This window comes from Astatotilapia calliptera, chromosome 6, assembly GCF_900246225.1.
Source record: "Astatotilapia calliptera chromosome 6, fAstCal1.2, whole genome shotgun sequence".
NCBI classification, from domain to species: Eukaryota; Metazoa; Chordata; class Actinopteri; order Cichliformes; family Cichlidae; genus Astatotilapia; species Astatotilapia calliptera.
This window is the reverse complement of record NC_039307.1, coordinates 36,233,698-36,259,092: the sequence shown is the minus strand read 5'-3', so window position 1 is coordinate 36,259,092 and position 25,395 is coordinate 36,233,698. Positions and strand designations below refer to the sequence as shown.

Below are 25,395 nucleotides of genomic sequence, written 5' to 3'. Positions count from 1 at the left end.
TTATAAGGTTTTGAGTTCAGTGTTGAGTGTTAGGATCCGTACATTTCATTTTTTTAAATGAATGCTAAACTTTGCTTAATGGAGCTTTACAGCTTTATTGGATTTCTGTTGTCACTGTATACATCATGGTAGAACCAGAGACACACATTTCATTTCTACAGTTTCTCTTATGAAAAAGTCTTGATTTGAGCTAAATACTGAATTACTTGCCGTATTGAATTGCATGGTCTCTGCTCCTAGCATGGGCATACAGATTTTCTTTCATTTTTTCACTGTTACAGATTAGCAGTGTTAAGTCACTGATGGGCTCTGTTCAGAAACAAAATGTAGGACACTGGTATATACAAAGCATCAAACTTAAAATATATGAATGGCAATACTGACAAATAAGTGATTATATTATTAGTTGCTATAAGTGGCTATAAGTAAGATTTTAGATCACATAACAAACATAGGATTTTAGAAATCTTAAAAAAATATTTACGTTAATCAGTAATAATAATAATAATGGATACTTTATTGATCCCCATGGGGAAATTACTTGTTTTTCTCTGCATTTGACCCATTCACTCTGTGAAGCAGTGGGCAGCCCACTAAGCAGGCGCCCGGGGAGCAGTGTGTAGGGACGGTACCTTGCTCAGGGGTACCTCAGGGTAGCCGTTAAGTGGATTCGAACCGCCGACCTTCCGATCATGGGGCGACCACTTTACCTACTGAGCTATCCCTGCCCCATATGGTGTTTATGATAAACAAGTTACTGTACACGTAGACTTGTCACGTCCTATGACCCTGTGTTTGTGTTTTTGGACTTTTAATTTCTGGGGGTTTTTTTTGTTTGTTTCCACTTCACTCATTACCTTAGTTTGCCTGTGTTCCATTACGTTGTACTGTTTTTCATGTCGTACTGTGTTACTTTGTATTATGGGGGTTTATCCAGCTATATTTATATATGTTTATATATAAATATATGCGGTGGCCCCTAGAGACAAAACACGTACAAACTCCAAAACACATTTCTAGCATGAACTGAACTTCCAAACTTCCAAAGCAGAGCTACCTAGATGACTTAAATTACACAATTGAAAGCATGAAAGCATATGTGTATTGTTTGTGTATTTATACACAAGCATTCACATATAGTCAAATAATAAAAAACAAAAAAGTTTATTTACCTGTTATTACCAGATCCGGTCGTTGGTACTTGCTGGCTTGTGTAGCCACTAGGTAACAAAAGCTCAACACTGCCCCTAGCATCCTGGAGCACTTCTGTTGTCATTGTACTGTTTTGAGTTTTTATGTGCTTCTGAGTTTTTACGTGTTTTGGAGTTTGTATGTGCTTCGGAGTTTGTGCCTGGTGGACAAAAAATTGGTTAAGGGTTCCCCGAGCTTTCACGCCCCTCATGTTCTTCATGTGCCCACCACTAGAAGCATGCCTATGGAAAAAGTGCGCCGGCACACAGTGCAGTGCGCTTTATAGGTGTTATCGTGCACTTTCCCAGCCAGGTGTTTTCCTTTTCCCATTCCTCCCTGTACTTTTGCAGCCTATTTTTCTTTCTCTGAGGGGAACAAACATTGCTGCTCTAATGCTGGGCTTACTGGGCTTAATTCTGGCCCATTTTGAGATGATTTTTGAGTCGTGCGACCGATTTGGTGATTGGCCCAATTTTGGCCTTCATCGTGCACAGTGGCGTGTCCAGCGGGGTGGCCTGGGGGGGCACAGGCCACCCCCCCAACCAGACTGGCCACCCCAGGTGCCACCCCGAAGCTAAAACAATAAAATTTAATGAATTATCAAATGTACGATTATGGTTTCACAGTGAAGCTCAGATATCCGAGGGTAACTGAATGCAGCACCAGCTTCTGCAATATGCGCATCATGTTAGCAAAGGTAGGAGAGCCAAGCACGAAAGACGGCACCGCAGAAAACATTTTTTCGGCGAAAGATTAACAAGTTAACATAGCTGGACTAGCCATCGGACGTTTGCATGGTGGGCTGATGACTTATTAGGGGCGATCGTGGCTCAAGAGTTGGGAGTTCGCCTTGTAATCGGAAGGTTGCCGGTTCGAGCCCCGGCTCGGACAGTCTCGGTCGTTGTGTCCTTGGGCAAGACACTTCACCCGTTGCCTACTGGTGGTGGTCAGAGGGCCCGGTGGCACCAGTGTCCGGCAGCCTCGCCTCTGTCAGTGCGCCCCAGGGTGGCTGTGGCTACGATGTAGCTTGCCGTCACCAGTGTGTGAATGGGTGGATGACTGGATGTGTAAAGCGCTTTGGGGTCCTTAGGGACTAGAAAAGCGCTATACAAGTACAGGCCATTTACCATTTATTTATTTTTTTTGTAACGGCATGAACAATGAGAAGTGGTGGATTGGCCACATGCTGGCCGATGTGTAAAAATAACTCAGTTGTTTGGTGGTGGCTATGGCGGAGCTTCCACAGAGGCAACAGGTGGATGAGGGAAGGTGAGGCAGGAGGAGAGACCCGAGGCAGCCGCCGGTCCAAGTGTCAGGTGAACTGAACTTCAGGTAAGAAGTTATGACCTGCAGTCTATCTGGGTCAGATATAAACCAAGTTTAGGTGCAGTTTATTTTCATTGTGCTGACTTTTTACAGTCAGTTACAATACCTCATACTGCGTGAGCTAGCATGAGGAGTTTCTATACAGCTGTTCAGTTGCTATGATGTTACTGATAGTGAACTTTATTTTATTCATAAGGTTAGTTAGTAGAGTTGCCAACAGCTCCTTAAAAAATGGAATGGTCCCTCATTCAGAGAAAATATTACGCGTTTCGTATTGAGCTGAGAAGAGACGCAGTTTGTCCCGTACTTCAGCTAGGATGGAAAAAGACACAAAGCTGGAGTTTTTCTGTCTTTACAGCTGCCTCTTCTATTGCTACTTCAATCATGAAACTGATCAATGATCAGCTGATCGTCTCTCTTGTTTGTTTATCGCCCACTTTGCGCCATGAAAGAGGAAACCAGCGGATGTCGCGCTAAACAACAGCAGCACGTTTAAGCTTGATCAGCTGTTGTTAGAATTTATTTAATATTAATTTCTAGTATCAGCTGATGTTTGCTGGAGCCACAGCTGTAAAGCTGCTGGTCATGATGTCGGTTTGGATATGTGGTGAGAGGGAAACATGAAGATGAAACCAGGCGATGTCCTTACTGAATCATCAGAGCTGAACAGGTGATGGAGAAACAGGTTTACCTTTTAGGTGACATGAATGAGTTGAAGGGAAGTTATGAACTGTTTCTGAGAGACAAATAACACCAGGATCCTTTTCTAAGTAGCTGACAGCTGGTAACTGTGCAGGGGCGGGTCTAGCAAAGTGTTGCCAGGGGGGCAGGTAGGGCATTAACAGGGAGAGGGGGGCACAAAGAAATACTTTTCTTTTTTATTCTCATTTAAAATATCTCGCTTTTATTAAATAATTATCTAAATCGTACAACCAAAGTTTTTATCTGACATAAAATGTATAGAAATCATACATATACCAAAAAGACTGTGTACATCACTGTCACAACAGTGTTTGTTTTCATTCAAAGGCTTTATGGCTTTAATACCTGGTGGGCCGGTCTGTAGTCAAAATGCCCAATTTTCTGTCCCAGTCCAGCCCTGCAGGTTAATACTGGCAGTGTCACCATGCCAGCTGACTGGATTTCATCATCAGCCAGTGTTGTTCTTTATCAATATTACCAAAGTTTACCATAACGCAGCATAGAAAGTATTTACTTGCTTTCAGGTTTTATTCAAATGTTAGTCTTTTCATTTGTTTCCCCACTTTTTTCCTGTTTCAAAATCAAACACCAGTTTGTGAGAAGATTATCTTCTTTTTTTTTTAACAGGCATTGGCTAATTTGCCAATTGTATGTCAAAAATGTTCATATTTTAATATTCAAAAATGTTTTTGCCCAAAACATATGTGCACTACATGTCAGTAAAAATACTATGCAAATATTGATGTCCTTGAATGCTGAGTAAACACTGACTGATTGTATCTCTTGTACTTTATCAACGCAGTATCTAAAAACTTTGCACCGTAGTGGTTAAAATCTCATTCTAATAAGAGTTAAAAGCGCATTCGGTTATTAGGTTTACAGGGTTATTGAATTATGGTTAACGGTTGGTAGAATTGTTTTTAACATTATCTGCCAATTACATCTGCCACCCTTCTCCAAATCTGTGCCCCTACCTGGCCCCCCCAACAAAAATTTTCTAGACATGCCACTGATCGTGCATCTTGTAGTATACGTGGGGTAACGAGAAGCGATTAACACCTCACGACCAGCTCCCGATCATCAATCGCTCGTGAGGGTGTCACCACAGCCGCTCACACTGCTCACGGGCAAACACGTAAACGTCGGTGAAAAAGACGAAGCAGCACGGCTGTGCGGCCTGTGATCTGGACACAAGCGATGGAGGCACAACTTGTAGAACTTTGGAAAGCTCATCCGAGCCTTTTCGATGTGGCATCACAAAATTATCACGACCACAACAACCGTGAAAATAGTTGGATTTACATTGCTGCTTAATCACAGCTGCCTGATCAATGTTTTTCATTAGCAATTTAGCAAAGTTGATGGTGGTGGTGTGCGTGTCTGTGAAAGACAGAGAGAGAGCGCGAGCGAGCGACATAATTTCTGTTATAACCTTCATTTTATGGAGGCACAGTGTGAGCACTCAGGTCGCATCAGAGCATCAGGCGGTATAGTGTGAGACCCTGCATCGTGACCGACCAACTTCTAACCTCTGCGAGTCAATCGTGCAGTTTGAGCAGGAGCTGAATAACGTGACTGAAAAAATCGCACAGTGTCTGCCCAGCTTTAGGTGTACTGTCGTCCGAGACTTGCACCGCAGTGTCGGCGTTTGTTTCCCTGTTGGCCATGCTTCTTGTTGTGGTCATCTGTTGTCTTCCGGTATTTTCTCCGTAAGCGACCTTTCCTCGACCAATGAGATGAGCGGTAATCTGAATTGCCATACTCAAATTGTCATAAGTGTGGTGTCAGCTCATTGGTCACAAAGCAGGAGAGGGGCTGGGAATTATGATTTCAAACAAAGCGTTAATTCCATAAACATTTATAGACTACTTTTGATTCTCACTGTATTACGGGACAAAGTGCGTCCCTTATTAGCTCAATACGGGACGTGTACTTTTGTTTCTAAATACGGGACGATTCGGTTTTTTAAGGGACGGTTGGCAACCCTAGTTGTGGCGTTAACGTCATTTCAGATTAACGCTGACAGCACTAGTGGGAACACAACGAATATGACTGCACATTTACTCTGACATCATCCTAGTGCAAAGACAAGTGGAAGCAGACAAAAACAACAAGCATGCATGCTACAAACTTTACAGAATAATTTAGACAGCCGTTAGCACATGATTCTCCTTATGGGGACCTGATATGTTTAATATGCTGCTGAGAATATAGCCCTGAAGAAGCGTATAGTATAGCTTTTATTTTGGAAAGAGCCATTTCTCTGTAATAAACTCTCTTTTCCAAAGATCAGTGATTTCTCGATCAGATAGATTTATTTTTTTTATTACTTTGTTGTTTCAGCAACATTAAATTTAAAAACTGTACTTTTGAGTTAAAATATATATTTATAATTTTAATAAATGACAAATTAAAAAGGCATGAACATTTTTTTGTATCGAAAAAATATCGAACCGTGACACCAAATATATATATATATATATATATGACAACTGTATGTTACTCACGATGGACAGACAACTTGCTTTCCTTTTTTTCCTTTCTTTGTGGATTTTCCTTCTTTACTTGAGGCAAGTTGCCAACAGCAGAGCAGCAAAAGCAGCAAAATCACTGGCCTCAATCCAACAGCCATGGTGCCTGAAACAGAGTTTAATACTGGCCTCAGTACATACAACATATAGCTTAAAAAAAGAACAATATTGTTGCAAACTTAGCACAAGATTTCACCACATGTAGGAATCCACTAGAATTTATTTTTTTATGCATATCATTATAGATGTGATTACGTTTTGGAAATACATCACTTTGTTTGAGACTCTTTACAGTATTTATCTGTGTCTATGCTATCACATTCAGCTTAAAGCTTGAAAAATACTTCACTGAAATTTGTCCTAGAAATGTTCACGGAGTATAAAACAGAAAGGTATTTAGCTGACAAACTAGCCAGACAGAAATAATAATGAAAATAAATAATAATAATGATCTATTATTGCTGTGTCCCTTATAAACCTAGGAGTGGCAGCACCATTTATACTCGCCTCATCTTAATTGGATATAGTTATTCAATTCATTAAGTGTTAATCCATATATCTACGGTCAAGGACATTTTTTAAAAGCAGGATGCCACTTTCTACATGAAAATGGTATATGTAGGTTTTTGAGATGCCTCACTTGAAGTATTTTACCATTATATTTTATCAAGATATTTAATGTGACAAAAAATCATGTTAAGAAGAAATAAATTCATAGCTACAGAAATCACTTTTTACATTCTTTGGTTTTATACATGTAGCTTACAGTATATGTACTAAAAGTCTGTATACTCAGTAATGCAGCATTGGTACATATTGGTAGGATGGCCTTGATTGTCTATGAGTAACAATAATAATGACATGTTCAGTGACCTTTCTGACACAGTTTTAATGGTGCACAGTTTGCAGCCAATCAAAAAAGTTCAGTGTGATTGCCCTTCCTGATCTGTAGGTGTCACTGGCTCTGATGCTCCCCGAGCTGACCACATCAAAATACAACATCTTCTTCACTATAAACTGAAGAATTTTGTGGCACATGTTGAAAGACCTCAGCTTCCTCGGAAAATAGAGCCTGTCCATAGAATGTTTTTTTCTGGGATAGTAATGCTAATTCCAACATTTCAAGTTTATGAATGTTTTTGCTATTGCTATATAAACAATTAATATTTGGTTAAAGTTCAACTTTCATTCAAAGGTTTTTGGAAAATATTTTGCAACTTTTTGGAAAATTGTTTAATTAATAATAGCCTTTATACATCCTCCTCATTCCATCTGAAGTTGATCACCATTTCTTTGTCTTTGGCCTTATTAAGATTCAGAAGATGATGAGTCAATAAAATGAACAAGATTTCTGTACTCCTTGCCCATCATTTTAAAAGAGCTATCCAAGCACAAGCAAAATTCCCAAATTAAACACTCTGTTGTTGTTGTTTACTTTTGACCAGTTACTGGGATCGAAGATTCTCTTGCCCTTTCTACCAGCAATTTGAATGTTTGTCTTTAATAAAAAACATGAATACAATAAATATATAAATAATCACAAATCAAAAGGAAAGGTTCTTCTATTCAAAAGCATTATATGCTGTACATCAAAATTCTCCTCTTTTTTATAATGATAGACTGACAGATAATTGAGGAAATATTTTAAATTTCTCCAAACTCCTCTGATACATCGAACATGCAGACCCAAGCTTGTTTCACCATTGGCATTTATTATCAGTGGAGTGATTTTAATATCACCGGATGGCTTATATAACTGTTTTATTACACCAATCTTATCACTGCCAATAACAAGCTAAGTAACTGGATGCTGGCTTAATTTACCTAGTCATAGTGGCTTATAGGAGCGTGTGTGTTTGTGTGTCATATTTTTTTAAACATGCATCCATCCATCCATCCATCCATCCATCCATCCATCCATCCATTCATTCATTCATTCATCCATTTTTAAGATAAGATAAGATAAGATAACCTTTATTAGTCCCACACGTGGGAAATTTGTTTTGTCACAGCAGGAAGTGGACAGTGCAAACGTTATGAGGCAAAAATTAGAATACAATAAGAATAAATACAGTACACAACTGTACAGAATAGAATAAAATAAAATACTATATACAGTAGAATAAAATAAAATAAATATACAATAAGATAAGAGTAGAATACAAATACAAATACTATATACAACTGAGTAAAAATACAACAATGACAGAAAGGATTATTGCACTTAGTATTATTGCATATGTATGGATGTGTGTGCTTGATCAGTTAAAGTCTTTATTATGGAGTCTGACAGCAGTGGGGAGGAAAGACCTGCGAAATCTCTCCGTCCCACACCGTGGGTGCCGCAGTCTCCCACTGAAGGAGCTGCTCAGTGCTGTCACAGTCTGCTGCATGGGGTGGGAGATGTTGTCCATCAGGGATGACAGCTTAGCCGCCGTTCTCCTGTCACTCACCACCTCCACTGGGTCCAGAGGGCATCCTAGAACAGAGCTGGCCCTTCGGATCACCCTGTTCAGTCTCTTCCTGTCCCCAGCAGAGATGCTGCCGCCCCAGCAGACCACGCCATAAAAGATAGCAGAAGCCACAACAGAGTCATAGAAGGTCTTCAGGAGTGGGCCCTCCACTCCAAACGACCTGAGTCTCCGCAGCAGGTACAGCCTGCTCTGCCCTTTCCTGTAGAGGGCGTCTGAGTTATGAGTCCAGTCCAGTCTATTGTTCAGATGAACACCAAGGTACCTGTAGCTGTCCACAGCCTCAATGTCCATACCTTGGATGTTCAGTGGTTGCAGTGGAGAATGCTTGTGCCTGCGGAAGTCTACCACCAGTTCCTTGGTTTTACTGGCGTTGATCTGGAGGTAGTTCAGCTGGCACCAGTCCACAAAGTCTTGGGTCAGACCTCTGTACTCCTTGTCGTCCCCATCAGTGATGAGGCCGACTATTGCAGAGTCATCAGAGAACTTCTGCAGGAAGCACTGGGTGGAGTTGTGGGAGAAGTCTGCAGTGTAGATGGTGAAGAGGAACGGAGCCAGAACCGTTCCCTGTGGGGCCCCCGTACTGCAGACGACCCTGTCCGACACACAGCCCTGAGTCCTCACATACTGTGGTCGGTCGGTGAGGTAGTCCAGGATCCAGGTAGTGAGGTGATGGTCCACTCCAGAGTTCACCAGCTTGTCCTTTAGAACCGAGGGAAGAATGGTGTTGAAGGCACTGGAGAAATCAAAGAACATGATTCTCACAGTGCTTCCAGCGGTCTCCAGGTGAGCGAGGGAACGATGTAGGAGGTGAATGACGGCATCATCCGCTCCAATGCCAGGCTGGTAGGCAAACTGAAGTGGGTCCAGTGATGAGCTTATTAGGCGCCGAAGCTGAGCCAGGACCAACCGCTCCAGGGTCTTCATCAGGTGGGATGTCAGAGCCACCGGCCTGTAGCTATTGAGGTCCTTGGGGCGTGAAGTCTTTGGCACTGGTACAACACAGGAGGTTTTCCAGAGCTGTGGGACTCTTCCCAACCTCAGGCTCAGGTTGAAGAGGTGCTCCATTTTCTTCCAGGGCCTGGTCGCGGGGCGGTAGCCTAAATATAGAAGCCTAGACCTCCCTCTCCCCAGCCACCTCCTATAGCTTATCAGGGGAGAACACCAAGGCATTCCCAGATCAAGCGAGAGAATTAACCTCCTGGGTCGGCTTCCTCCTGGTGGGCCATGTCAGAAGACTTCACCCTCACTAAGATTATGCCAGTGAGGATGACTACTACCACTCAGCGTCCTCCTCAATTTTGCATTCTTCTTGTGTTGTAAGTGCTATTTTCTAGTTTTTTTGGCAACAACTAACCACCTATGACAGACAGACTCTTTTAGACATCCTACAACATTCATAATCTGGGACCACACTGGTGGCTTAACTTGGATACCTGAGCAGAAACAACGCTGGAGGAAAAGGGAGAAAAGAGCCAGAGTTCTGGTCAGGCTGAGAAACAGACAACACGTTTCCCCTTTTTCCAAGATTCTTCTAGCTAACATCCAAATTTTGGGGAAAAAAATGGATGAACTGCTTTCCACAGCATATTATGGACTGCAATGTCTTTATTTGGTTGGATGCCTCAATCCCTGAATCGGCTATTCTTCCTTCTCCATTCATCGTCAGGACTGGACAAAGGAGTCCGGTAAGTGGAGGAGAGGTGGCGTGTCTATAATGACTAACAAGCAATGGCGTGTTTCATCAAGGTGCTCCCCTGATGTTGAACACCTCATGATCAAATGTGTTCTGTACCGCTGTTTATATTTTTTCCCCCTACGCTGACACTGTGTGGGTGCTGCCCAAGCTATATGATGTCAACCACTGGCAAGAAGTACTACACCCCAAAGCGACAAAGCCAGCCTGAAGAAAGTTCTGCCATGTAAGCTTTCCAACATGAATTAGAATAGAATTCAACTTTATTGTCATTGCACATGTCACAAGTACAAGGCAACGATATGCAGTTTGCATCCATCCAGAAAGTGCTTTAGCAATAGATATATTACAAAATATATATTAGCAATAAAATTGATATATAGGTATACTACAAAAATGGGTCTATTATGGGTATGTTACAATGTACATGGTATGAAGGTATGTTATGAATATGCTATACTGTACTGAGTGTACAAGGTATGTACAGGCTATGAACAGGATATAAATATGAAAACTATACAGAGATATGAAATATGAAACTATACAGAAATATGAAATATGTTATAAACAGTTGAAGAACTATAATTATTGTATTGTACAGAATGATTGCCTATAAAGCATTTACAGTAGTGCAGTTTAGATCAGTGAGATATGTGGCTGATTTCAACAGTGGTTCTACAGTGGCTATAACATCCTGGATCACCTTTAGACCCCTTTCACATGTGCCTATAAAGCCCACCTTTCAGCAAATCAGATTACTCCTCAGTCCTGCTGCTACCAGCCAATAGGCAGAGGCTGAAGCACGAGCAACCAGCGACAATGAAATGATTGGGTTCAATGCTGAACCAACTAATCACACATGGTCCTGCATCACTCCTTCCACACTATGTACTGGGAGGTTTTTCAAACTGCTGCCAACAATAACGTAAATGACCACACAAACTGCTTACTGGATACATCCACAAATGAATCAGTGTGGTTGACGTTGTCTCAAACATCAGGCGCATGTGGAGTGGGCTAAAAACCATAACACATTTCAAGGGGAAGAGCTACAGCACAGTGGAGATGACTGGTTCCCTACCTGAGGAGCTGAATGACCTTATAAACTGTACCGTCTGTGAAGGTTCTCAGTCATCCAGGTCATTGTAGTCAAAGGAGCTTGCAAAGAAAAGCGTCTGGACTTCTTTAAGTTGCTTGAAGATGTTTCACCTCTCATCCGAGAAGCTTCTTCAGTTCTAAGGTCAAATGGTGGGGAGTCCCAGATTTAAACCTAGTGGGAGTATCCCCTCACAAGGGGGGGGGGGGGGGGATACTCCCACTAGGTTTAAATCTGGGACTCCCCACCAGTTGACCTTAGAACTGAAGAAGCTTCTCGGATGAGAGGTGAAACGTCTTCAAGCAACTTAAAGAAGTCCAGACGCTGTTCTTTGCAAGCTCCTTTGACTATAAACAGTACCGTTTATAGGGTTGGGGAAACCTGTAGTGAACAGACACTGAAGAAGTCACTTGGATGAATGACGAAACGTTTCTGTCATCCACGCCACCTGCAGCCTCTGAGTCTTCATCCACGCCGCCTGCAGCCTCTGCCTCGCCTGGTGCTGCGGGGGCCAAGCAGTCTTCAGGTCCCAAACTGCCTCCTCAACATCACCGGCCACTTTCCAGGCCACCGGCTGGGTGTCATTGCCATCGGTGATGACCTCCTGAACGCCGCCGCTGCCTTCCACATGGCCGGTCCCCGGATCTGCTCTGTCACCGCCACTGCCTTCCGCGTGGCCGGCCCCCAGAACTGTTTGCCCGTCTCCGCCGTTGCCGTCCACACGGTCGGCCCCCAGAACTGAACTGTTTTGGCCTCCTGCGCTGTCGGCCTCCGGGTCGGCCCCCTGAACTTGACCATCTGGGTTTTTCTGCCCGTATGTCCCGCTGTTTGCCCATGACGTCATTATGCCTGTTTACGAGTCTGTGTCTCTGTCTGTCGTGTGCTTCCTGTTTTATTTTGTAGGTCTGTGTCCTATGTCAGTGCGTTCAGCTTTGTGCTCTCCCTGTCTCGTCAGTGTAATCAGCGTCAGCCGTGTCTCCCAGCTGTTTCCTCTTCGCTCCGTTCACCTCTTGTATTTAGTGTCTGTGTCTTCCCCTACTCGGTGTCGCGTCGTTAACGTCTGTTCACCCTCGCTTCCTCTGTGTGTTCCGTTTGCCAGCCAGCCTTCCTGCCTAGTTATTCTGTTCTTCCAGTTTACTTAGTGTTTTTCTGTTCTGCTTCTTACCAGCAATAAAGCTGTGTGTTTTGAGTTACTTCTGCCTCAGTGAGTCCTGCATTTTGGGTCCTCTCTTCCTGCCTGCCTACACACAGACATGACAGTTTCTCTCACTGAACACTACGTCCATGGTGAACAGAATCAATTTTGGGGATTTCCTTACCTGGATGATTGAGCATGCATCAAGACATAATTTTAGAGATAATATGCAAAATGGAAGAAAGCAGTTCTACATATTTGTTTAATATGTGCATTGAAGGACTTATCCTAGTCAAAAATGACTCCACAGTGTTACTGGAGACCAAGGTAATGCCATTCAGAGTAAGCATCTGGTTAGATACCATATTTCTAAGATTTTCTGGGCTGAGTACAAAAACTTCAGTTTTATCTGAATTAAGAAGCAGAAAGTTAGAGGCCATCCAGGTCTTTATGTCTTTAAGACATTCCTGCAGTTTAACTAATTGGTGTGTTTTATCTGGCTTCATGAATAGATAAAGTTGTCGTTGTCAGGATGAGGTCGTGGACGAAAGAAGGAGGACCCAAACGCTGGACTCACAGGTAGGTGAAGATTGGTGTTTTATTGTCAACGGAGTGAACAAACAGAACAGAAGTAGGAAACGGCTGGCCGGCTGGACGACTGACTGAATGGATGAATGAAAGACTGACTGACAACTGACCGGCTGACCTGACGGAACTGAACAGAGGACAACCTAACAGCGGCGAGAACAACATCACAATAACATCAATGACACGACATTGGACTGGTTGAACTGAGGGACATAAATACACAGGCTGAGTGATGAGAGATTAGAACCTGGTGAGTACACAGCTGAACATAATGACCTAATGATAAACGGGAAGAGGACGGAACATAATGCACATGGACCAAGGCTAACACAATAAAACAGGAGGTGAAGCAGACAGAATATAAACAGTGAACATGAACTAAGAATACTGGGTCAAAGACCCAGAAACCCTGACAGTACCCCCCCCCCCGCATAGGCCGGCACCCGACGGCCAAAAGAACGAAAAACCAGAACAGGGCGGGCGGAGGGGGCCCAGGACGGAGGGACGGAGTCCACACAGAGACAGTTCAGGAGGGCGGCCACGTGGAAGGCAGCAGTGACCACTGAGCCGGTCCAGTGGGCGGCTGCGGCGGTCGAGACGAGACAGTTCAGGGGGCCGACCGTGCGGACGGCAACGGCGGCGATGTGGACACAGTTCGGGAGGCCGACCGTGCGGACGGCAACGGCAACGATGACAGCGCTGGTCCGGGGGCCGACCGTGCGGAAGGCGACGGCGGCGACGGCGGCCACTCAGGCGAAGAGGGTCCGGGGGCCGGCCGTGCGGAAGGCGACGGCGGCCACTCAGGAGAAGAGGGTCCGGGGGCCGGCCGTGCGGAAGGCGACGGCGGCCACTCAGGCGAAGAGGGTCCGGGGGCCGGCCGTGCGGAAGGCGACGGCGGCCACTCAGGCGAAGAGGGGGCCGCCCACGACGGCGATGGCGCCCGGCCAGTGGCCTAGCCAGCGGTCTAGAAAATGGCCGTTTAGCTTCAGACCCAAACGAGGCTGGGCCAGGCGAGGCTGAAGGCACGGAGGCTGGGCCAGGCGAGGCTGAAGGCTCTGAGGCTGAAGGCTCTGAGGCTGAAGGCTCTGAGGCTGGAGCCGGACCAGGCGGAGCAGAAGCAGAGGCCGACGCCAGACCGGGCGTGGGTGCAGCTGAGGCAGAGGCCGGGCCGGGCGTGGGTGCAGCTGAGGCAGAGGCCGGGCCGGGCGTGGGTGCAGCTGAGGCCTCTGGCTGGAGACAGGCAGGGCCAGTAGGCGCGGACGCCTCTGGCTGAGGAGCGGCCGGGCCAGCGGGCGCGGAGACCCCTGGCTGAGGAGCGGCCGGGCCAGCGGGTGCGGAGACCCCTGGCTGAGGAGCAGGAGAGCTCACAGCTGGCTCTGGGTGCTGTGGCTGCAGGTCCGGGAACTGGACGGGATGGTGGACAGGCGACTGGGAAACAGGAGGCAACTGGACTACAGGGCACTGGGCGGCAGACTGAGCTACAGGTGACTGGAGGACAGGTGGAGACTGAGCTACAGGTGACTGGAGGACAGGTGGAGACTGAGCTACAGGTGACTGAACTGACTGGAGGGCAGCAGGAGACTGGACAGCAGGTGACTGAACTGACTGGAGTGAAAGCTGAACAGCAGGTGAGGGAACTGACTGGACTGGAAGCTGAACAGCAGGTGAGTGAACTGATTGGACTAAGGAGACTGATGGATAAACAGAGGCCGGTGAGGCTAATGGCTGAGCTAAAGAGTGAGCTAGTGAAGGGGACAACAGTGCAGCCTGGGCTAATAAAGCTGGGGCCTGAGCAGGGGACACCTCAGCTAGCCTAACCAGTGATAGTGCGAGGGCATGAAAAGCTGGATCAGGAGGTGGATGAAGAGGTGAAGTGGCAGGTGGACCGGTTAGCTCTTCCAAGCCTCCAGGGGGGTCAAGCTGGGTTCTGGTTGCCCTCAACCTGGGCGCTGGGACGGGCACGGAAGGTGGCTGGACACCAGTCACCCCCACCTGAGAAACAGAAGCAGGTGTGGAGGCAGACCGGGTCACAGCTGCCCTCCTCCTGGGGGCTGGCACTGGTGTGGGCGTAGGCTGGGCCCCCATGCTGGTGGGAAATGGCTGAATAATGGGTGTGGAAATAACGACTGGGTGAGTGATACTGACGGGTTTATTGGGGAGTGTTCTGGTCTTCCTGCCACCGCTATTTACAGTCTTTAACTGAGCTGTCTTTGGGGAAACAGAGCAGAAAAAGTCTACCCAGTCCACATTGTCGTCCAAGAGGGACGTTCCCCATGAATCGGAGAGGTGTCTATTATTTATCTTATGTGAAGAGTCAACTGAGGAAGGTGGCAAACAGTCACTGGGACTCACCGCCGGGAGTGGCTGGAAATAGTCCATGTTACGGTGGCGTGTGTGCCGCTTTCTCCGGGTAGAGGAAGCGGGCGGGGTAAACAGATGAGCCTCTGGCACGGGAGCCTCCATTGAGCCGAGGTGGTAGGCGGAGCCACTGTGCCATGGCGAGGTTGAAGGTCCGGTGAGTAGAACGGCTGGCGGGCGAGCGAGGAGCGGAGCAGCGGGAGAGCGAGCGGCCGAAGCTTGGCCTGTGACGCCCACTCTCCGCGGCGAATGCTCCGCTGCAGGTGAGGCAGCAGGTGGAGGACCGCGGCGTCTCCGAGGCCCGCCCAGAGCCAGACGAGTCCCCTCGAAGACGTGCTCCCTCTCTGAGAAGAGCCGCTGTTTCCACCTGAGCTTCTCCGCCCAAATGGAGAGCGCTGCGTCCTGCCGCTCGAAGAGGTCCGAGTCCGCTGGGTCCACATCGTGTCTTCGTGGCACGGGTCGTGTCATTCTGTCAGGATGAGGTCGTGGACGAAAGAAGGAGGACCCAAACGCTGGACTCACAGGTAGGTGAAGATTGGTGTTTTATTGTCAACGGAGTGAACAAACAGAACAGAAGTAGGAAACGGCTGGCCGGCTGGACGATGACTGAAAGGGATGAAGAAAGACTGACTGCGAACTGACGGCTGACCTGACGGAATGACAGAGGACAACCTAACAGCGGCGAGAAACAACAATCACAATAACATAAGACACGGACATTGGACTGGTTTAACTGAGGGAAATAATTACACAGGCTGAGGTGATGAGAGATTAGAACCTGGTGAGTACAGCTGAACATAGATGACCTAATGATAAACGGGAAGGAGACGGAACATAATGCACATGGACAAGGCTAACACAATAAACAGGAGGTGAAGCAGACAGAATATAACAGTGAACATGAACTAAGAATACTGGGTCAAAGACCCAGAAACCCTGACAGTCGTCTGCATAGCAGTGACAATGCGTTCTATCCCTTATGATACTGCCTAAGGCAGTGGTTCCCAAACTTAACTTAAAATACTGTATAAAACACCTTGAGGCGACTGTTGTTGTGATATGGTGAGTATAAATAAAATTGAATTGAACTGAGTATTTTATTTCCTCTTCAATGGTTAAAATTTTATTTGTGAAGAAATTCATGAAGTAAATATTAGTTAAGGTTAAACAAATGCTTATCTTACAGGGAGTGCAGAATTATTAGGCAAATGAGTATTTTGTCCACATCATCCTCTTCATGCATGTTGTCTTACTCCAAGCTGTATAGGCTCGAAAGCCTACTACCAATTAAGCATATTAGGTGATGTGCATCTCTGTAATGAGAAGGGGTGTGGTCTAATGACATCAACACCCTATATCAGGTGTGCATAATTATTAGGCAACGTCCTTTCCTTTGGCAAAATGGGTCAAAAGAAGGACTTGACAGGCTCAGAAAAGTCAAAAATAGTGAGATATCTTGCAGAGGGATGCAGCAGTCTCAAAATTGCAAAGCTTCTGAAGCGCGATCATCGAACAATCAAGCGTTTCATTCAAAATAGTCAACAGGGTCGCAAGAAGCGTGTGGAAAAACCAAGGCGCAAAATAACTGCCCATGAACTGAGAAAAGTCAAGCGTGCAGCTGCCAAGATGCCACTTGCCACCAGTTTGGCCATATTTCAGAGCTGCAACATCACTGGAGTGCCCAAAAGCACAAGGTGTGCAATACTCAGAGACATGGCCAAGGTAAGAAAGGCTGAAAGACGACCACCACTGAAACGTCAAGACTGGGCCAAGAAATATCTCAAGACTGGTTTTTCTAAGGTTTTATGGACTGATGAAATGAGAGTGAGTCTTGATGGGCCAGATGGATGGGCCCGTGGCTGGATTGGTAAAGGGCAGAGAGCTCCAGTCCGACTCAGACGCCAGCAAGGTGGAGGTGGAGTACTGGTTTGGGCTGGTATCATCAAAGATGAGCTTGTGGGGCCTTTTCGGGTTGAGGATTGAGTCAAGCTCAACTCCCAGTCCTACTGCCAGTTTCTGGAAGACACCTTCTTCAAGCAGTGGTACAGGAAGAAGTCTGCATCCTTCAAGAAAAACATGATTTTCATGCAGGACAATGCTCCATCACACGCGTCCAAGTACTCCACAGCGTGGCTGGCAAGAAAGGGTATAAAAGAAGAAAAACTAATGACATGGCCACCTTGTTCACCTGATCTGAACCCCATTGAGAACCTGTGGTCCATCATCAAATGTGAGATTTACAAGGAGGGAAAACAGTACACCTCTCTGAACAGTGTCTGGGAGGCTGTGGTTGCTGCTGCACGCAATGTTGATGGTGAACAGATCAAAACACTGACAGAATCCATGGATGGCAGGCTTTTGAGTGTCCTTGCAAAGAAAGGTGGCTATATTGGTCGCTGATTTGTTTTTGTTTTGTTTTTGAATGTCAGAAATGTATATTTGTGAATGTGGAGATGTTATATTGGTTTCACTGGTAAAAATAAATAATTGAAATGGGTATATATTTGTTTTTTGTTAAGTTGCCTAATAATTATGCACAGTAATAGTCACCTGCACACACAGATATCCCCCTAAAATGGCTAAAACTAAAAACAAACTAAAAACTACTTCCAAAAACATTCAGCTTTGATATTAATGAGTTTTTTGGGTTCATTGAGAACATGGTTGTTGTTCAATAATAAAATTATTCCTCAAAAATACAACTTGCCTAATAATTCTGCACTCCCTGTAATAGAGCTCTGACTTTGTGTCAGTCTCAGGATCTGAACTGTCACATCTTTTCAGATCTTTTAGACCTATTTTATAACTACAAGACTTTTATTCTCTGTAGCTGTTTTATAAGGTTTAGGCAAGAAATTCTGACTTTAATTTTCATGGTTTGATTAGGTTTGAACAACACAACTATTTGGCACCTAAAGTACACAATGGCTGCACAGTGGAACTGCAGTTAACATTGGTAAAATTACTGCAAGTTGGTTTCTTGTTCAGACCACACATGGCCTCTGTGTGGAGGTTGTACGTAATAGGTTTCCTTTAGCCATTCTAGTTTCCTCCCACAGTCCATAGACATGCATGTTAGATGACCGGTGATTCTAAATTGCTCATGGAATTTTAAAATGTTTCAAATGTACATGTACAGAATAAAAGCAAAACAGCAATAGATTTGTATTAAAAGTTAGAGCTGGTTAGTTAAAATGTTACTTCCATTTAGTTTTACTGGATCTCAGTGCAGCATTTGATACAGTTGACCACAACATATTACTCAAACGACTGGAGAACTGGACAAGTCTTTCAGGAACTGTACTAAACTGGTTCAAAACATACTTAGAAAACAGGAAATACTTTGTATCAATAGGTAACTTCACATCTGAGCAGACAAGTATCACATGTGGAGTTCCCCAAGGTTCCATCTTGGGACCCCTTCTGTTTAACAGAGAAATTTGGGTGTAGTGATGGATGCAGACCTAAACTTAGAAAAACACATTAAGACAATTACAAAGTCAGCTTACTATCACCTCAAGAATATTTCAAGGATAAAAGATCTGATGTCTCAACAGGACCTGGAAAAACTAGTCCATGCATTCATCTTTAGTAGGCTTGATTACTGTAACAGCATCTTTACAGGTCTACCTAAAAAAAAAAAAAATCAGTCAGACAACTACAGCTCATTCAGAACTCTGCTGCTCGAGTCCTCACTAAGACCAAAAAAGTGGACCACATCAGTCCAGCTCTGAGGTCTTTACACTGGCTGCCTGTCCGTCAGAGAATAGACTTTAAAGTTCTGATGCTGGTCTATAAAGCTCTGAATGGTTTAGGACCAAAATACATCAGTGACCTCCTGACACAGTATGAACCTTCCAGATCCCTCAGGTCATCTGGATCCGGTCTTTTATCAGTTCCCAGAGTCAGAACCAGACACGGAGAAGCTGCATTCAGCTTTTATGCTCCTCATATCTGGAACAAACTCCCAGAAAGCCTCAGATCAGCTGAAACACTCAGTTTATTCAAATCCAGGTTGAAGACTCACCTGTTCTCAGCTGCATTTGAATAAAGCAACAAATCCACACTTTTAAGCTTAAATTTCAAAACTTACATTTACCTACTGATTTTATCTACTGTTCTGATTTTATCTGTTTTGATTTTATATACTGTTTTGTTTGTTTGTTAATTAGTTTGTTTGTTTGCTTGTTTTAATCAATTTTAAATCATGCTTTTTATTTGTTTTTGTTTCTAATGTCTCTGTAAAGCACTTTGAATCACCTTGTTGTTGAATTGTGCTATACAAATAAACTTGCCTTGCCTTGCCTTGCCATTCAATCTGCAAAAAGCTTTTTCATCCACTGTTACTATGGTGACAACTCCCACCCCCGGTGGTGATATCAGACTTTGTCTCAAATTTTTCAGGGCTTGGTTGGATCATTTTTATTTAGCAATGTGACTCCTATTCTTTTATTGTTTTAAGAAAAGTTATTTTCTTCAAGAACTTTTGGAAAGAGATTTTTCTGGTTATATTGCAAGACTGACACTGAAGGTGACAAACACCTTGTTCATCAGCAAATATAGCAAAAACAGTAAATAGGTTCATGGTAAAATATATCACCCCCTCCCCTTTTGTCATCTGTTTGCCCATCTAGATGGAATAGATGCCCTTTCCATCTATACATAGCAAAGTAATATATTTTTTATTTACAGCAGAACTATATCTATTGGTGACCCAGCCCTCTGCATCTGACAAGTTTTACCTTGAGAAGATTAAGTTAGAAGAATAATCATTCAGAGAAACTAGTGGAACAGAGAAAGGGGAAGTGACAGAGAGAAGCATAGCATGTAGGGGAGGTGGGGGGTGGGTACTGCGGCGTTAGATCACACTGTCGAGATGCAATGACACAGCTCACTGATGCTGCTGTAGTTTTACATAGGAATTGCTCTCTGGTGCAAGAAAACTGCAAGTGTAGCAAAAACTCATACATCACAGGTACAAAATGTACAGCGTCACAAGGACAGGACAATACTAAAGCCTTTTGGTATAATATGATTTACAACTATCTGTTATGTTCTCTCTTCTCTTTTTCTGTCTCGACTATGCGCATGCAATCTGCCCTACAACTGCAGCCACAGAAAACAGTCAGAGATATTCAGCATTCCTTTGATTCTTACCTTTCTTTAGTTGGGCCATTGATTCTGCTGCATTACTGAGATTCAGCGGTTAGTCAGGGTGATGCTGCTCTGGCTAGAGCTAGGCTACATCCTCTCTCCCTCTCCTTCTCTGCTGCACTCTCTGGTGCATGTTCCTTTATCTGCACTGCTCTTGTCGTCTATTCCAAGTTCCTGTCTGTCTGGCTAGAGGAAGTAGCACAGTAATGTCACTGATTAACAGCTCATGAGTAGGGAATTTTATACATATTACATTACTTGTGTGCTAATTGCTTATTTATTTATTCCCTTTTTTAAAACATATTTAACAAATGGAGAAGAAAAGAGGAAGCAAGAAGTCTAAAATCTATCTACAACAGATTAACAGTATTTGAAAGTTATATCCCTAAAAACAGAAAGAAAACCCAGCAAAGACCTGACACAGCACCTGAGAGATGCATCTGGACAGTCAGATGGGAGCGTGGTTGTCAAGAAATTATTTTTAAGGAAAGACATAGGGTGAAAAGGTTAAGGTAAACACAACAACAACAAAAAACTTTATCAAAATGTTTGATGCCGTGATGAATCCAAATGTGAAAATTTTGGTTCAGATTGTTGGCAATATATATGGATTATGAATGGAGGAGGTTGTCAGCAAGGAACAACAGTCACTGTCTACAGCCAAAACGTTTTGGATGCTTGGTTTGGGTCCTGCATTTCTGCCTATGCTTATATAAAAGAGGGATGGCCTGGCTCCACTTCCTCCCTCTGTACTAATGTGAAGAAAACTGCCATCTTGCATTTTTACTGCCACAGTATGTGTAGTAGTGATTTGGGGTGGAGTTGCTGCAACAAACCCCGCCCACATATCTGACCACAAACACACCGCTTGCACTTCTTATGCAGAGATGGGCAGTAACGCGTAAGCCGATTACTTTTTTCAAGTAACGAGTAAAGTAAGGGATTACTATTGCAAAAACGGTAATTAGATTACTGTTACATTGCCGTAGGAACACTGCATTACTGCGTTACTAAAACCGTGATTTTTTTTGCGAAAATGTCTCATGACAGTGACGTAAGCGAGTGCGACGTTCGTGACAACAGCTGTATGCAGATCAACAATGGCTCATATATGGAGTGCGGGAGAGAGTGTGAACGTGCAGCGTTTAAAGCGTGGAAGTACTGACCTTACTTGTTGATTCCATAAAAAGTGACAAAAACATTAGCGTCCGTTGTGCGTGGGAAGAAAACTTCTTTTTACAGCGAAAAAACCACCCCCTAAACTTCCAAGCAAGCACCAAGTGCGCTACGACGTAATGGGAAATTCAGAGAAACTCGCGGATCCTTCCACTGACCGCTGCAGCACACCTGCACCAGCAGTGGCGGTCCTAGCCTGTTTGGCGCCCCGGGCGAACACTCCCTCTGGTGCCACCCCTCCCACACACACACACACACATACATAAAACATATTAAGGATTGTACATGAACATAAAACTGTTGTCGGAACCATACTGAATTTCACCAGAGAAACACACACGCATAAGAGAGAGAGAGGGTATGCATTACATGCAAACGGCTACCAAACAGCCATCATAATTCGTCATACAATGAGAACAGGACAAATCAACAATTGACAATGACTAACTAATATTAAAATCTGTAACCCAATGTATTTTTTGGAGTTTAGTCTGTTACTATTTTTACCCTTTTTTTTGGAGCAACTGTAACCCACATAACTTCCTTAGGGAGTAATAAAGTATTCTGATTCTGATTGTTTCAGGATGACCTGCCATTATCCAATGACACATCTGCTTACCTGCATCTTTTGCTCGTTTCTCCTCCTCTTCTTTTCTCTTTTTTCTAAATTGAGCACCTAATGGCTTTGAACTTTTCTTGTCCATCTTACATTGGTTTTAATTTTGCACTCCAGTATGAACACAAATCCACAAACTCGAGGATCGCCAAAACATAACCTAATAGACCTACACCTTAGTTCACAGATTCACTTTGTCTAAGGTGTATTTCTGGGATTTCACACAACCCAGGATTCAGATCATGAATACATAATGGAATTGGATTTACAATATTATGAATGAAATGTGTTCTATTTGGAAGCAGCCGCCCCCCCTCCCCTTTCGACGGGTTGTGTGTGAGACTTTAAATCATCAAACTGTACAATATACATTTTAAATTGTTATTGATCCCTTTAGCCCGAGTCCCAAAGTTTATATTTATTTTCTTACTCTTCTTATATATATTGTTTGTTTACTTGCACTGCTGTAACTGGAACCTCGTCTCGTCTCTTCTCTATGTACTGGACTGTAGCGGAGATGACAAAGTTTACTTTGACTTCAGCAGCGAGCAGGCGCACCGAGGGCTCTCGCGCTCACTTTTGACGTTTCCAAAAAACATCAGTGCACATTATAAGTCTGTATCATGATGTCTGGTGTTTTCGTGTTTGTTGTTTTGTTTTTATTTTGTTTTATTTTGCAAGTTGGTTATTAGATGCTGCTCCAGCCAGTCAGAGAATCCCCCGCCGCCCCGCCCTCTCCTCCCTGTGCCGCAAGCAGCAGGCGCACCTGGCAAACGGAGGGCGCCCTTACTCCCAGCAAATGGGCGATAGAAAACCGATCGGTGCCTATGCCATTCCCGATATGCGCCGGCTGATGTCGGGCAGCATGAGTATGAGCAAATTTTTTTTGCCGATGCCCGTGATGCCGCCCCCCATCACGATGCCGCCCCGGGCAACCGCCCGTGTCGCCCGTATCAAAAAACGCTACTGTGCACCAGGGAAAACCTCCGCCTACCCCACTCCTGCTTTACAGGTGAAAATAGAGCAAAAGGACCGCTAGTCTTTGACTTTATTTATTTTCTGCTGTGTTTTACTTGCATCTATTTGAAAGAGTGAGTGTAAACACAAAAAAATATATATTTTATGCGCTGGAATGTGCAGAAAATAGGTTTAAATATTAAACAAATTTCTTCCACTCAGAGAATGTTGCATATAATTAAATTTTTGCTTGATGCATAAAGTTAAAAGATTAAAACTAATAAAACAAGTTTTAAAAACAGACTTTTCCATCTGATTACATTTTGTATGATGGATTATGTAGAAAAAGTAGAATTGGGCTGAAAGATCTATCGCTTTATCACCTATTCAGGTTGTAAATCGTGTTTTTTAAAAGTAACTAAGTAACTAAGTAATTAATTACTTTTGAAAATAAGTAATCAGTAAAGTAACGGGATTACTTTTTGGGGGAAGTAATCAGTAATTAGTTACTGATTACTTTTTTCAAGTAACTTGACCAACACTGTTCTTATGTTGTCAAGCTGCTTGAGTTTTAACACCCAGTACTGTCACCAGGGAAAGGCTACTCCATGTGTATTTAAGCCCTCAGTTTTCCTTCATTCTTTGTCATGTTGTCCGATTACGTTATCCATATCCATGCTCCTTTGCCAGTGAGTCTTTTCCTGATATCTTTAGTTATTTCGTTTTTTCCAGCAATACAGCTGCATTTTGAGTCTAATGTCTGTGTGCCAAGTATTGTATTTTGGTCCTACACTGCCCACCACACAGCCTGCCCCATGACTAGAGAGAGACCAGGAAACTCACGGTGAGCATGGATTAGAGAGGAAGTGTCAGAAGCTGAAGATGGCATGGAATATAATCCATGCAACCGAGACCAAGAAAAAACTGATGAGGACAAATTCAGTGAGGAAGAGGATCGCCATGACGACTGTTGTCATCTGTTGTCATGTCAACAGTCAAAGAATGGGAACTTATCCCCACCTGAGAATCAACTTGGGCTTTCAGCTGAAACCCTAATTTGAAAATAATGGTAAACTATAGTGGTAAACATGGAGGTAAGACAGAAAGACATCAAAGCATACATGAGGGTTTTTTTTTTTATTTTCAGTGGAGATCCGAGAATGAATCTACCAACAGTTTATGGATGTAGAGTTCAGTCGGACAATTTTTTGGGCCACCATGTTACTCTATAAATTTTACATGTTGACAGGTTTGTGGAGCGCCAGCCACTCATCTATATCCCATCTTTCAGGCACCCATAGATGGTGTTCCTGAAAAGAGGTCATTTTAGTATAATGTTGGAATCATTTGGTCCATACACAGCTAAAATATTCCTGGTCACTTTGACAGCTGTGATAAACAGTATACTATGTTTGATCTGGTTATTATAGTCAAAATAGAAATGATGTGTTTTGACTCAAATATAAGGCATATAAAGTCATATTAATGAGACATACATACATCATAAATAACAGAAGTTCAAAAACTTTAGTTGATAAAACAATCTAACATGACAAGAAAGGAAATATATCTATTATTATAGCTTTTATGATGAGTCGTAATGAAACAGTCATTTTTTTAACTGTGAACACAAAATAGTTTAACATAAAACGAACACAAGGGTTAATTAAAGTAGTACTGCACATAATTAGAAAGATTCAGTTGTCCCTTATTCTCCCAGCAGGGCATCCAACAGCCATCAGAGGGTAGGTGTTGTGATGGAAAGTTTCTAGTTCATTCTTATATGAACTAGTAGGTGCTTGGAACTTTTTGTATTTCTTAGGTGAGTCTGTGTGTCAATATGACCTGGTGTAACTATGCTTAACTACGTTTCACTATGTTATCTGCTTACTGTTAGGGCATAGAAGGATGAAATTCCCAGGGAAACCATATTCCAGGTGCTTCCTGGAATATGGATAGCAGGAGTTGCTCCCTGCCCAGCGAGGGTTGAGACAAGAAGCTGTTGTAACTGTAGTGATGCACCAGGAGTTGTGTGTGAAGGTATAAAAGAGGCGGCGCGACGTCTCAAGGGCAGAGCTATCCTGACTGCATAACTGTGATGTTTGCAGTCTGTTTTCTCTCTTGCATCCTGTAATTAAAAAGCTTTGGCCACAGCTGACTGCGTTGCAGACTTTACTAACAGGAAATTCCAAGACAGTGTTCATTTCCCAGATCTTGTTCTTCAGATTTACCTGACTGTTTAGGACTATCCTCAATGTTTGCAATGTTGCCTTCTGCTAGTGCAGTCCCCTCAGTTGTGACTACCTTTCCTCTCTTTGTTACCATCCAAATACACTTCTCCAATCTGAATGACATTCCAGTGTCATTGTTGTAGATCCTAGTCGTGTCAGTCAATATA

General features: G+C 43.8%; 1 protein-coding gene across 2 annotated transcripts in view; it reads right to left on the bottom strand.

Moving 5' to 3' along the window:
• LOC113024705 (glycine receptor subunit beta-like) overlaps window positions 1-20,419 on the bottom strand; it is a 79,011-nt gene extending 58,592 nt beyond the window's left edge. For both annotated transcript variants that reach the window (XM_026171983.1, XM_026171984.1), the window contains exons 1-2: window positions 20,252-20,419; window positions 5,727-5,856 (exon numbers count right to left, since the gene is read on the bottom strand). In XM_026171983.1, the coding sequence (XP_026027768.1) occupies window positions 5,727-5,856; window positions 20,252-20,270 (149 nt within the window). In that variant the 5' untranslated portion in view covers window positions 20,271-20,419. The remainder of the gene's footprint in view (window positions 1-5,726; window positions 5,857-20,251) is intronic.
• Window positions 20,420-25,395: the final 4,976 nt, after the last annotated feature.